Raw genomic sequence first — 14,640 nt, 5'->3', positions numbered from 1 at the left:
AGGCCTTCGAGGGTCCTATTTGCACAGACATGAGTTGGCACTTAGTTGCTCCAAAGCATCAATTAGTGCACTGGCAGGACCCCATCATTCAAGGACGCAGTGCACCGCCCCCAGCAACCTGCACCCCCTGCCCGCTGCCCCTGCCCCCCACCCCCGGGAGGCGCCAGCCCTGGGCCCAGAGGAACTCGGGCTGCTTTCCTTTGCTGGAGACCTTGCAGACAGGGGGTTTCCAGCCCCAACCCAGATGGCTCGGGGATCACTGTTGCAGGTTTGGTTTGCCCAGAGCTGGCACCCCAGCACCACCAAGGCTGGCCACCTGTAAGGAGATCTGCCGCGTGGCACTTTGCTGGGGTCTCATGCTCAGCCGGGGTGGCCGCCTTCCTGCCAAGACCATGTTGACACCCAGCGGGCGGTCCCTGTGGGAGCAGTGCAGACCAGGGGGTGAGCAGACCCGGTCCTTTGCCATGTTCACGGAGCTCATCCCACAGCCCCCAGGGGTAGATGTCATCATGACCCCCATTTTACAGATAAGGACACTGAGGCACGGAGCCCGGGACACACAGCCAGCAAGCAGAGGAGCCCCATTTCGGGGGGCGGCTGGTCTGGTCTGCAGGCTGTGACCGGCGCCTGGGGCCACCTTGTGGTCAAAGCAAGAATTGCTCTTGTGTGTCCAGGTGGTCAGGGTGAGCCAGGCACCAGACCAGCGGCCCTTATGCACCCCCCACCCCCGACCAATTCTCCCAGGGTCCTGAGCCTCAGTGAGGATTCTCTTTCCATCAGCCGCGGGTCTGGCCCGGTCTCTCTTTCTCTGGGACAATGAACAGCGTGTAGCCAGGGTGTTTCTGTCTTCTCCCTGATAGCCAGGAAGTTCGGGATGTTGTTGTGGGGAAAACAGTGAGTCTGAAACCATTCAGCTCTGGTTTTCAATCCCGGCCTGTCCTCAGACGAGCCAGTGTGGGGCTGTGTGGGGGTCCAGCCCGATGAGGCGACCCGAGGGCAGGGTCCGGGGACCCTTGCAAGAGGCGGGCTGGGAGGGCTGCGGGAGGGTGGGGACCAGGACCAAGATGCATTTCATGGCACGTGTGAAAGCGTCGGATGTGGGCCCCGAGGTCCTCACGGGGCAGCCCTGGGGGCACAGGTCTGAGCCGCGGTGAGGACAAGGCTCGATGGGGAGCCCTCTGCCAAAGGTGGTCTCAGGCTGGCGAGGACGTGGGCCAGGGTCCTGCTTGGCTGTTAGCCTGCATACATGGTTACTTGCCCATGAGCTTGACTCTGTCCGGGTGACTGCGTGGTCCTCGTCTGGGACCGGCCGCACCCTGGAAATAGCCAAACCGTGCCTCTGTCTCTCAGAACTTGCTGTGACCAGAGGGTCGGCCTCTGGCACTGGCCTCGGGCGGAGACCCCCACCGTGGGGGCTGGGGCGGGAAGGGAGGCTCGGCTGTGCCCTGAGGGGCTGCGGCGGCTGCCGGGAAGCCAGGGTGCCCCATGTGGCTGGCTTGGGCGCAGGACCACAGTTAAGGCGGGCGTCAGTCGTGAGGCCCTGGCTCTTTGGGGCCAGGATTATAGTTTGGCTTTCTGGACTTCTTGCCGGAGATCAGGGTCTGACTTCCCGCACGTCTGGCTTAGGCGGCCGGCTGGTTCCTGATAGTGACCGTGGGCGTGGGCGGCTTCCCGGGTGTCCGGCAGGGTGTGCCTGAGCCCTGGAGCTGCTCCTTGCCTGGACATCGTCTCTGTGGATGTTCCGTCCCCAGCACCGTATCGCTTTCACGTGTTATCAAAATCTTGCCATCCACGGCGACGTGGATGGCCCTTGAGGCTGCTCTGCCGGTGACATAAGCCAGAAGCGGAAGGACAAACACCACATGATTGCACTTATGTGTGGAATCTTAAATAAGAAATAAACACGCAGAAACAGAGAACAGATTGGTGGTTGCCAGAGGCGGGCTGGGGGCTCGGGGGGCGCTGTGAATGGAGGTGGTCAGAAGGCACACGTTTCCAGTTATGAGGTAAATAAGGAGAAATATCTGTGCGCGTGTGTGTAAAACGCCAACCAACCAGGGCCAAAGGTTACAGTGAAAGTGGGCAAAGGCCTCCCTCTCCCTCAGCCCCAGGCCCCACCCGGGGATATCTCTCTGTCTCTTTCTCTGTCTTTGTCTCTCTCCCTCTGTCTGTCTCTGTCTCTCTGTCTCTCTGTCCCTCTGCCTCTGTCTCTCTCTGTCTTTCTCTCTCTGGCCCTGGCTCTGTCTCTGTCTCTCTGTTTATCTCTGTATCTCTATCTCTGGCCCTAGCTCCGTCTCTATGTCTGTCTGTCTCTCTGTCTCTGGCCCTGGCTCTGTCTCTGTCTCTATCTCTTTCTCTGCTTCTGTCTCTCTCCCACTGTCTATCTATCTCTGTCTCTCTGTCTCTGGCTTTCTCTGTCTCTCTTTGGCTCTCTTTATCTCCATCTCTTTCTCTCTGTCTCTGTCTCTGTCTTACCTGTCCTCCATCTGGACTGCCCTCTCTCGTCCTGTGCCCTCTACTGGTGAAGCAGTCTCGCGTCTTGTGATGGTTCCCGTGGACATCCACTTGCCACCCGAGACCCTCCCGTCACCTTCCAGAGATGCTGAGCCCTTTGTGGTTCTCTGCGTGTGGCACCTGGTTCACCTGAGTCTGCTTGGGCTGTGGTACACACATCACACACGGGGCTCCCACTGCAGAAGGTCACCGTACCCCCGTCCTGGAGGTCGGAGCCCGAGGTCTAGGCATGGGCAGGTCCAGGCCTCCCAAGGCCCCTGTCCTTGTGTGTGGACGGCCGTCCTCTCCCTGTGTTCTCACGGGGGTCGTCCCTCCGTGCGTGTCTGTGTCCCGATCCCCTCTTCTTACAAGGACCCCGGTCACACGGGATCAGGACCCACCCTGTTGACCGAATGTTACCTCGGTCACCTCTGTGAAGACCCGTCTCCAGACACGGTCACGTCCTGGGATGCTGGGTATTGGGGCTTCAACGTGAGTTTGGGGGACACAGTTCAGCCCGCAGCGGTGCTTTGAACATCCCTCTCTTGGGATGTCTTTTCTTCCTTGCCGACTGGGGAGCCCCCTGCCAGCGGAGAGCCTCGCAGGCAACAGCTGTGAAGGCCTCCAGGCCCTGCTTCCGTGTAAACCCTGCCCTGCTTCTTGCCGCCTCCCGGGAGGGTCTCTGCAAAGAGTCCCAGGGATGGGCCAGGATCCCCTAAGACGGGCCGAGTTACTCCTCGGCGAGCCCGGGGCCTGGCACACTCCCGGACACGGGGGGAGCAGGCGTGCACCTGCACGGCCCCCAGGTGGCCCGCCTGGGCATCAGGACGCAGGAAGTGGTGCCAGAGGGCAGGCCCCGGGGCCAGTGACCAGAGCCAGGGGGGGCAGGATCCCCTGTCCGTAGCTGCGGGAGAAGCACCCAAGTGAGAGGTGGGGGTTAGGGTGGACAGTGTATTCATTTACAGGGGTCGTGGCATCCCCTGGGGCCCTAACAGAATCAGGCCAAGTGCCGTGGGTCGCCCGTGGGAGAGGCCGGGCAGTTCCCCGTGGAGGTCCTGTGGCCCGGTGACCTCCTGGACCGCGGGGCCGGCCTCTGCCTTCCTGTGACGAAGGTCGGGCGGCGTGGGGAGGGGGTGGGGGTCAGGCTGCACGAGAGGCAGGGGGGCTGACGTCAGGCGGGACCGACGGGGGGCGCTGGTGACGGCAGGGTCTCCGCGGGGCCAGGAGGGGTCGGCAGTTCCCATCGCTGCTTTCCGGGTGACCTCCGCCTGCACCCTCCACACCCTGTGAGAAGGCCCCTTGCCTTGAGTTTCATGTAAACACGTAGGGCCATAAATCCTCTCTATGTCTGTACCATTTCAAGCCTGTCAAGCTGGTTTTGATGTAAAATCTCTTCTAAATGCCTTATGGGGCGGCATGTTTTTAAAGTTCCAGAAATGTGGGGCTTTTACAGTTATCTTTGCGATAATGATTTTCAAAAGTCATTGAGTGCTTGGAGAACATTCCATTCAACTGGGCCGAGACCAGCCGTATAGTGCGTACGTGGACGGCCATACTGAGGTCTGATATGGGCTCACAAATGCCCACTCTTCGATCACTGGGTGTCAGAGGCTATACGTACCCAGTGGATTTAACCTACTCACCGTGCACTTCAAACTTGCTATGAACTCGCTGACCTTACTGACCATTGGATCCCACAGTAACTGAGAGACGTGCTAAAATTTCCCACCTTGGGAGTGGATTTGCTGAATTCTCCCAAACACTCTCGGCATACCCTTGCCTTGGGGCCTTTGCACCGGCTGGCCGAGAGGGTGCTTCCCTGGGAGGCACATGGCTCGCTGCTTTGCTGAGTGTTTAAGGACGAGTTCCTGAGGAGGCCCGCCCTAACCATCCTTTACATGGACCACCTTCCCTGTTTCACCTTCTTCCTTTGGAACACTCTGTAGTTTAATGGCCCATTTTTGCTTTTTGTCGAGACCGAGATTTTGTTGCTTTTACGCTCCATTGCGTCCCTAGCGTCTGGATAGCTCCAGGCACAAAGAAGATGCCTGATGAGCGTTTGTTGGAAGGCTGACTTTTCCTGAGGCTCACTGTCCTGAGTGAGAATGTATGTGCTTCTGTTTATCTCATTTGGAACTCAGGAATCTATTAGCATTTTTCATAAATTCTCGAAAATTCTCCCACATTGTCTCTGAGTGTTGTCTCCCCCCTCATCACATCTGTTACCTCCTCTGGGAGTCTGGCTGTTTGCGTGCTGGACTTTCTTGCTCAATCTTCCGTGCCTACTCGCAGATTCCCCGTGTGTTTGTGTCCACGCTGCGTTACAGATAACGTCTCCATGCTTATCTGCCCATTAATTTTCTTTTCATCTGGCCTCGCCAGACCCAATGAGTTTTGTTTTGTTTTTGATGTCACCAAAAATTAGCTTATTAAATTGAAAGTTAGGTCTTTTAATAGCCATACAAGTAAAAAAAATTAAGAGCTTTGTGAAGGTGTAATTGACACATAATAAACCACACATAATTCAGTTATTATGGTTTTCATTTACAGAATTTCTGTGCTTACTGTTCCAATAGCTTGGTTGGGTTTAGGCTCACCTACCTCTCGCTCCTGTTTTCAGTCGGGTCTTTTATTTACTTTTTTAGTTCTTTCTAAAGTTCTTATTTTGTACTGTGTCTGATAACTTCAGTAACCAGAGCTCTCGCTTGACTGATTCTTCTGTTTGTAGCTGCAGCTGGCTCTGTCTCGTGTGGCCCTGTGTGTGTGTGCTGTGATTTTCGGGTTCTGGCTCCTTGGAACTTCGTCTGGGGCATCTCCGACACTTGCTTAAGGGCGAGGGCAGACCAGGTCGGGCTGCAGGTGCTTGGGAGGATGGGCTTCCGACAAGTGTCGGGGAGGACGTTTTCTCGCCTCTACCCTGGGCCAACGGTGTCCCGATGACCTTCCTGGTGTCACTCGTGCCTGTTTCTGGCCTTCGTGGATTCAGAACTCCCTCAGTTGTTGGCTCTGAGGATTCTTTACTTTTTGAACAGCTCGGTGACCTTTAAAAAGTCATTTTGTAATCCGGCACCTTCAGGAGTTTTCATGGGAGGGCTGTGGTTGGCGTCTGGTCAACCTTACTAAACAAACTTACTAAAACTGAAGCTCAGAAGAACGTCTAGAAATTTCCACGTTGTTGAGCTGACACGCTCTCATTGTGGTTCGGTCAGGCGCCCACTGCCCGGGGGTCTGTGAGGAGCTGCCCCGAGAGCTTCCAGGCCCGCGTAGCCCCCTCCCTGCTGCCTGCCTTGCCCACGAGCCCCAGTGTGTGTGAGCTCCACTGTTCTCTCACGGCCAAGTCCTGAGCCCAGGGCCTCAGAGCGGGGCCTCCCGTGGGAATGGGGCCGTTGCAGACACAATGAGTTAAGAGGAAGTCATGCTGCACTGGGAGACCCCAGATCCAACAAGACTGGTCTCCTTCCATAAAAGGGACATGTGGACACAGAGATGAGACACGCATGGGGGGATGACACCGTGAGGACACAGGACACTGGGAGAGGACGGCCGTCCACACACAAGGAGAGAGGACTCGGGAGGACCCGGCCCTGCCCATGCCTGGACCTCGGGCTCCGGCCTCCAGGACCGGGGGACGGTGACCGTCTGTGGTTGAAGCCACGGTCCGTGGTGCTTTGTTAAGGTGGCTCCAGCAAACTAATATCAGAGGGATCATGGCGGGGCTGGGGTGTTGGACCCAAAGCACAGGAGTGGGATTGTATAAATGTTATGCATGTTTGTAATCACATGGAAGCTGAAACACAGACTCAAGGGCAAACTTTCAGGAGGCACTGGATGTATTTATTTAGAAGATCTGGACTGAACGCTTACCAGACAATCCCAGCAATGAGCACAGGACCTGAACCCTGGCCAAGAAGGAAGCGAAGGGCTTGGAGACCCCTTCCCTCAGGGAGGAGCCCGGCACCAATGCCTCTGTGTCCTGCAGCTAGAACTCAAGGGTGACCCCGGCTCGGGCAGCCCAAGTGGGGTGGAGAGGGAGGGACGCAGGCGCCGGGGGCAGGAGGGCTGGGGAGAGGGCCAGCAGGGGCCCCAGCCAGAGGGCATCTGACTCGCGATGCTCCCGGACGGCTCACTGGAGGCACCCAGCGGCCCCGAGAGGTGTGGAGGTGAGATCAGGAATGGTGCGGGAGGGGACAGGGTGCTGGGGGCCCTTGTGGCTGGAGGGCTGCAGACCTGAGTGCTGAGGGCTGGCCACCAGGTGCCACAGTCCAGAGGACAACGACCCACGGGTGTGCTACAGGAGTTCAGGACACTGGCCATTGCTACAGAGCCTGCGGGTGCAGGGACCGCCTGGACCAGTGGCCACACCTCAGACCTTGCACTGGCAGCAGATGGGGACACAGCAACTGGACTGTTCACAGCCACAGGAGCCACAGGAGCCACCCCCCTTGGAGCCCCCACAGGAGCTATAGATACATGTAATTATTATGTACAGTGATATGTTGGGGTGCGGCCGGTGTAGTGGTAGAGCTGGGCTGTCAGGCGGGCGAGCTCATCCAGGGGGACGTGATGTTAGATGTGTCGGCGCCTCTGTGACTATTTTCAGGACATGACAGCCCTGCCTGGGCCCTGGGGACACGGGTGTGGGGTGCCAGGGTCACCAGGCACCAGCCTTGACTGGACCTGGAGTCTGGGCCGGGCGCTGGTTTGGGCACTGAGGGAGGGTCTTGGTCCTGCATTTCCGAGCGGTCGAGGAGCCGCTCCCGAAACAAGGGGACGACGTAGGGGTGGAGCCAGGGCCACCGGGGCCCCACTTTTCTTTCCGTGCCACCAGCTGCCACCGGTTGTGCCTTTGAAACCCACGTGGATCTAAGCGGTACCAGGGTCACCGCCACCGCGGAACATCCACGGCACTTTCCACGTGCCGGGCCCTCTGCCGTGCTCCCGCAGTCACAGACTCCGAGTGTTAGCTTCTCCCTTGGGGGTCACTGCAAAGCCCCAGCCTGCACGTGTGGCCCACCCTGTGAGACCTCACTGAGGGATACGTTCGAGGTGGGTATTTTTTTTTAAGTTTATTTATGTTGAGAAACACAAGACAGTGTGAGTGGGGTAGGGGGGTAGGGGCAGAGAGAAAAGGAGAGAGAGAGAGAGAGAGAGAGAGACCCAAGCAGGCTCCATGCTGCCAGTGCAGAGCCAGACCCGGGGCTCGAACCCACGAAACCATGAGACCATGACCTGAGCCGAAACCAAGAGTTGGGCACTTAACCGACTGAGCCCCCAGGTGCCCTGACACGGGTTAGGTTTCAATTTGAGTTTTAACTCAGCAGCTGGGGCTGAGAAGTCTGAGGCTCTCACGTGTCTGGGCTCACTCCAGCCCTGGCCTCCTGGCTTTGTTCGAGTATCCTTGAGCTAACCTCTTGCTTAGAGTGCTCTGCGAAGTGCGGCCACGATGACCCACGCAGAGCAGCACTGAGCTTGCAAGGTCTTTGCCCGGACACACGTGATCTGGAACAGTGATGCCAAGTCCACACTAACCATGCTTCCAGCCCCTGCAAACAATTTCCTCTCCGTCCCCACCTGGCCACTGAACCAAGGCCACAACGCTGTGCTCTCCTTATACTACGTTCCTGGGTCAGCCGGGACGGTCAGTCATGCTGCCAACTAGCCGCCCCCACAGTTCAGTGCTTATTTCTTGCTCGCGCTCCACGCCACCGCCCGCCGGCGGCCGGGTCACTGCACTTCCTCCCTCGGGGCTCGGGCTGGGGGAGCAGCCGCTCTGGGAACGCCAGCGGTTGCCCTGGAGGAAGGAACAGTGCACGTGGGAAATTGCACTTAAGTTTCTGCTCACGAGCTCACACAAATCACATGGCTGTGCCCAGCTGCAGGAAGACCTCGGGGGCCACCTGCCCCTTGCCCTCTGACCCTGTCCCCAGGAAAGGAGATCCAAGGGGTCTGTAAATAGCCTGAATTGAGCGTTCTGCACAGTAGCCCTGTCAGCAGTGTACGTGGTTTGAGCTAATGGCCTTAAGCGCCTACCTTTTTGACTCACGGATGCATTTATTTATTTTTATTTATTTTTTTAACGTTTATTTATTTTTGAGACAGAGAGAGACAGAGCATGAACGGGGGAGGGTCAGAGAGAGGGACACACAGAATCTGAAACAGGTTCCAGGCTCTGAACTGTCAGCACAGAGCCCGACGTGGGGCTCGAACTCACGGACCGCGAGATCATGACCTGAGCTGAAGTCGGCTGCTTAACCGACTGAGCCACCCAGGCCCCCATCATGGATGCATTTAAAGCTAGAAGTTGTTTCTATACCTGATTGGGTCGTGGTCAATAGATTCGATACGTACAGTGTGGTCGCCAGAAGGTAGACTTTGTGTATCCGACAAAGCACATATTTTCCTTATTTCCTCTTGTTCAGAATAACAGATTGATTCCCAACATCCTCCAAGGACACCTGAGGACCATGCCTATCTTTTCCAACTTTAAGGAGGGGTTACTGTGACTTCAATGTTGTTAGATGCCACATATGGGGGAATTGATGCAGTATCTGTCCTTCTGCGTCTGGCTCGTTTCACTGAGCAATGTCCTCCAGGCCCGTCCATGTGGTCGCAAATGTCAGGGTTTCCCTTTTTTTAAATATTGTATAATAGTTCACTGTGCTTGTAAACTATACCTTCTTTATGCATTCATCTGTTGGCAGACACTGAGGATGCTTTTGTATCTTGATGAAGTGCTGCTTGAACGTGGTGGGGGGGGGCCTGTATCTCTTCAAGCTAGTGACTTCATTTCCTTTGACAAATACCCTGTAGTGGAATTGCTGGGTCGTAGGGTAGATCTATTTTTCACTTTTTTTTTTAAATTTTTTTTTTTACGTTTATTTTTGAGACAGAGAGAGACAGAGCATGAACAGGGGAGGGGCAGACAGAGAGGGAGACACAGAACCGGAAGCAGGCTTCAGACTCTGAGCCATCAGCCCAGAGCCCGACGTGGGGCTTGAACTCACAGACTGCGAGATCGTGACCTGAGCCGATGTCAGCCACTTAACCGACTGAGCCACCCAGGCGCCCCTATTTTTCACTTTTTGAGGACACTCCACACTGTTTCCCACAGTGGCCGCACCAGTTTGCATTCCCACCAGCAGTGCACAAGAGTTCCCTTTTCTCCACATCCTCGCCAACACTTTCGACTTCTTGTCTTTTTGATCCTAGCCTTTCTGACAGGTGTGAGGCGAGATTTCACTGTGGCTTTGACTTGCATTTCCCCAATGGTGACTGATGCAGAGTAACTTTTGCATGTACCTGTTGGCCATCGTGTGTGTTCTTTGGAAAAATGTCTGTTCAGGCCCTTTGCCCATTTTTGAATAGTTACTTGGGTTTTTGCTCTTGAGCTGTGTGAACTCCTTACATGTTTTGGATAGTAACCCCTTATCACAGATATGGTTTACAAATATTTTCTCCCATTCTGTAGGTTGTCTTTTCACTCTGTTGATTGTGCGTGTGTGTTTGTTTTTGCTGTGCAGAAACTTTTTAGTTTGAATTTTCATTTTTGCTTTCCCTTTTGAGCTCTCCTTTGACTCATTGGTGGTTCAGGAGTGTGCTGATTTCCACCTACGTGTGAATGTTTCCATTTTCTTCCTGTTACTCATTTCTAGTTTCATGCCACTGCTGTTAGAGAAAACACTTGATATGATTTCTATCATCTTAAATTCAAGATTTGTTCCAAAGAGCCTGTGTGGCTCAGTTGGTTAAGCCTCTGACTCTTGATTTCGGCTCAGGTCTGATCTCCTTGTTCATTAGATTGAGCCCCGTGTCGTGCTCTGCACTGACAGTGTGGAGCCTGCTTGGGATTCTCCCTCTCCTTCCCTGGGCCTGCCCACTCATGCTCTCTCTCTCTCTCTCAAAATAAATAAATGAACTTTTTTTTTAAAAAAAGACTTGTTTTGTAGACTAATATGATCTACCCTGAAAAATGTTCCATGCCACTTAAGAAGAATGTGTATTCTGCTGTTCTGTCCCAGTCTGTTAGGTCCATTTGGTCTAACACAGAGTTCAAGTCCAATGTTTCCTCGTTGTTGTTCTGTGTTGAGTGATCTCCTGATTGATGAAAGGGGGTATTGAAGGGCCCTACTGTTATTGTGTCACTACCACCACTTCCAGATTCACTAGCATTTGTTCACTATACGCAGGTGTTCTGATGTTGGGTGGATAAATATTCACAATGTTCTATCCTCTGAGGAATTGACTCTTTGCGGTCATATAACGGCTTTCCTTGTCTCTTCTCACTGTTTTCACTTGAATCTACTTTCTCTAATGGAAGTACAGTTGCCCCTGCTCTCTTTTCCTTTGTATTTGCAGGAAATACCTTTCTCCCTCCCTTCACTTTAAGCCTATGTATGATTTTCAAGCTGAAGTGAGTTGCTTATAGGAGCAGAGAGTTGGGTCTTTTTTTTTTTTTTTTTTTTAATCCTTTCAGCCACTCTACCCTCTTTTGAAGAATTTAATCCATTTACATTTAAAGCATTATCGATAGGTAGGAACTGGTGTCATTGGGTTAATTACTTTCTGACTGTTTTATAGCTCCTTGGTTCCTTTCTTGGTCTCTTCCTTTGGGATTTGATAATTTTCTGTAATGAAATACTTTGAACCTGTCTCTATCTTTTGCGTATCTGCTGTAAGGTGTGTGTGTGTGTGTGTGTGTGTGTGTGTGTGTGTTTACCATGACGCTTACATAAAACAGCTTATAGTTATGACACTATGCATCTTGCATACTATCTGTATTACTATCTGCACACTACCATGTGCTCATAGATTTGAGCATAATTGATGTGAATCAGTCCATTAAAAGTTGGTGTTCACATTATCCCGAATTTGTCTACTGGAGATCTCTTTGAGTTTGATGCCATGCTTCTTTTGACATGACCCGAGTAGTCTTTGTTACTTTGCTTTCTGGGATGATGAGATATTCCAGGTACATCTTGTTCATTTCCAACCCAAGTTCTGCAGAGAACCCAGGTTCTGTGTAGATACAAGACATGGCCTGTGGCAACATCAGGCTCGGCACAGGGAATGCTTCTTGCTGCTGGGTTGGCCATGTTTCCAGGTCTTTCAAAGAGATAGGAAACTATTTTTTTAAGATGATATACACTATAATTTCATATTGACATCTTTAATTCAAATTCAGCACTGTGGGGTTTTTATTCAATTTTTCAGTCCCACACACACAACCTCAGTTTCTAGTCCCAACCTACTTGTGCATTTGCTCCCCCATGAGGCCTTCACAACTGTCTCAGAGTAACCATACCAATGCTACCACCAACAAAATGGTTAGTGAAAACAGCTTAAGATTTCTGTTTTTGTGTTTTTGTATGCTTGGGGCACAGCCCACCAGGAGATTACTGTGTTTCCAAATAACTTGGAATAACCCATCTTTATTAATACGCCTTTTAAGAATTTTGAAAGAATGTGGTTGGAGGTCTCAAAGTAACAAGGGAGGCCTCAGAGTGTGATTTCCCAGGGTCCTCGGTCTGGGACACAGCCACTGTTTTTCTTTTTCTTGACAATCCCTTATGTATTATGCAGATTGGGACAGACAGGTGCAGGGCAAGGACACAGATATGGAAGATGAACTCTCTTCTTCAGGCCAGTGTCCAAGTTTCCTGTGGCAAGAGGCTGGTTGCACCATAGCCCTACAGCCCCTGGCCATTTGATCAAGACCGAGGAATTCAGCTTTGCCTGCAGTTGGAAGAGAAGGAGGGGGGTGGCAGAGGCCTGGACCAGGGGAAGGCAGAGGCTAGAACTCCAGGACTTGGCCACAGCTGCTGGGTCCCTGTTGGCCTGGCCTTGGAGACTCTCCTGTCGCCATCACATCAGTGGCCGGGGAGATGTGAGGAAGCAAGCCTCCTGAGGAAAGAAGAGACAGACCACGGAGGAGGTGTGAGGCCACGGTGACTGCCAGCTGCAACCCGATGGTGGGTATTAGTACCCCCAACAGACCCACCAACCCCCTCAAGTCTGGAATAGAATGAGAACAACAGCAGTGACCATAGAATAGGAATGGCCAATGACAGAAATGCACAAGCCATGGGTTACAATTTGTCAAGGTGATGTTTTTACTGATTTGCAACAGAGGGTTTGAGAGAAAGCAGAGGGTTTGACATGCGAGGCAGCTGCATGGAAGTCCTTGACCCACAGCCTGTTCCAAGTGGAACAGTGACTGGAGGAAAACAGGACTTCATTGGAGTACATGCTTCTCAGTGGACTGTCCAGCAGGAGGTCGGGGAGGGGGGAAGGGACGTGTAGCCAGGGAATGACGTGGGAAGGGATTTGTCAGGAGACATTGGATACTAGAGTGCCTTCTCCCAAGGAACTGGCAGCCAAATGTAGCTTCTTTCTACAAGGGTGATGGACCCTGAGGTGTGGTTTGGTACTTAGCATCAAAACATGGGTCATACTTGGGAAACCTGGATCAGCAGGAGGTACCTGAGACCTGAGATCAGAGCCTCAGACCTTGCACTGGCAGCAGATGGGGACACAGCAGCTGCACTGGGTGCAGGATGACCCACAGCTGGACTGGCAGCAGCCACAGGAGCCACAGGAGCCACAGGAGCCACAGCCCCCCTTGGAGCCCCCACACGAGCCACAGCCCCCCTTGGAGCCCCCACAGGAGCCACAACTCCCCTTGGAGCCCCCACAGGAGCCACAGCCCCCCTTGGAGCCCCCACACGAGCCACAGCTGGAACAGGGACAGGCTGGCACACAGCAGCACACGGGCTTGCAGCAGCTGGACTGGGAGCCCCCACAGGAACCACAGCCCCCCTTGGAGCCCCCACACGAGCCACAGCCCCCCTTGGAGCCCCCACACGAGCCACAGCTGGAACAGGGACAGGCTGGCACACAGCAGCACACGGGCTTGCAGCAGCTGGACTGGGAGCCCCCACAGGAGCCACAGCCCCCCTTGGAGCCCCCACAGGAGCCACAGCCCCCCTTGGAGCCCCCACACGAGCCACAGCTAGAGCAGGGACAGGCTGGCACACAGCAGCACACGGGCTTGCAGCAGTTGGACTGGGAGCCCCCACAGGAGCCACAGCCCCCCTTGGAGCCCCCACAGGAGCCACAGCCCCCCTTGGAGCCCCCACAGGAGCCACAGCCTCCCTTGGAGCCCCCACACGAGCTGCCGCTGGAACAGGCACAGGCTGGCACACAGCAGCACACGGGCTTGCAGCAGCACACGGGCTTGCAGCAGCACACAGGCTTGCAGCAGCACACGGGCACACAGCAGCTGGAGCCGCAGCCCCCACAGCCGGAGCCACAGCCTCCAGAACAGCCACAGCAGCCCATGTTTCTGGTGGGTTTTGGGCGGAGTCGGTCAGAGATGCAGGTGCAGAGGGGAGGTGTTCAGGTGTGGAGCCTCCTGGGCCAGGGGCCCTGTATATAGCTGCCAGGGTCAGGTGAGAGGCTGACACACTGTCACTTCCTGGTTCCTGTTTGTGCCACTTCCCCAGGGAAATCGTATCTGTTTGTTTGTCTAATCTTAAAATAACCTCGGTGCCGTCACAGTTTTGACTCTTTCTTTAGTTCATGACTTCCCCTCACGTCCTCCCTGAACGAAGCCCTCCACGTTGCTGTCGGGTGAAGATGATGGGAACGGCGTCCTCGGTTTGAGGCCGTGTTCATCTCTGCTCTCTGTGTTAGTTTTCTGTGGCTGCCAGAACAGGTGACCCGGACTGGATGGCTTAAGACAGCAGACGGTTCTGCTCCTGCACTTCTGGAGGCTGGATCTCCAAGACGGTGTAGCCAGGGCCCTGTGCTCTCCCAAGGCTCTGCGGGAGGACCCTTCCTTCCCCTTTCAGCTCCTGGGGCTGCCGGTGTCCCTGCCACTCCCTGGCCCAAACTGGAGCCCAAGTCTGTCTTCACATGGCCTTTCTCCCTGTGTGTCTGCACCTCACTTCTCCTCTCTTCTCTCTTACAAGGACACCAGCCATTGGGTTAGGGCCCACCCTCATCCAGGACCACCTCATCTTGACTTGATTCCATCTGCAAACACCTGATTTCCAAATACAGTCGTATTCTGAGATTCTAGGAGGACACTGTTCAACCCACTGCACTGCCCCGTCATGTTCCTGATGCTGCCCTGGCTGTGAAAGCCCA

General features: G+C 54.4%; 1 protein-coding gene across 1 annotated transcript; it reads right to left on the bottom strand.

Annotated features, from left to right (window-relative positions):
- Positions 1–12,993: 12,993 nt before the first annotated feature.
- LOC122201374 (keratin, ultra high-sulfur matrix protein-like) lies at positions 12,994–13,982 on the bottom strand. Its single transcript, XM_042907234.1, has one exon. It carries the CDS (start codon positions 13,828–13,830, stop codon positions 12,994–12,996), a length of 837 nt encoding a protein of 278 aa, XP_042763168.1. The 5' UTR covers positions 13,831–13,982.
- Between the last annotated feature and the right edge of the window lie 658 nt (positions 13,983–14,640).

The sequence above is a fragment of the Panthera leo genome, chromosome D1 (genome assembly GCF_018350215.1).
Source record: "Panthera leo isolate Ple1 chromosome D1, P.leo_Ple1_pat1.1, whole genome shotgun sequence".
Taxonomy (NCBI): Eukaryota; Metazoa; Chordata; class Mammalia; order Carnivora; family Felidae; genus Panthera; species Panthera leo.
This window is presented reverse-complemented; position numbering and strand designations above follow the sequence as displayed.

Coding starts and splice junctions, on each gene's coding strand:
- LOC122201374 (XM_042907234.1), bottom strand. CDS start 13,830: ATGGGCTGCTGTGGCTGTTCTGGAGGCTGTGGCTCCGGCTGTGGGGGC.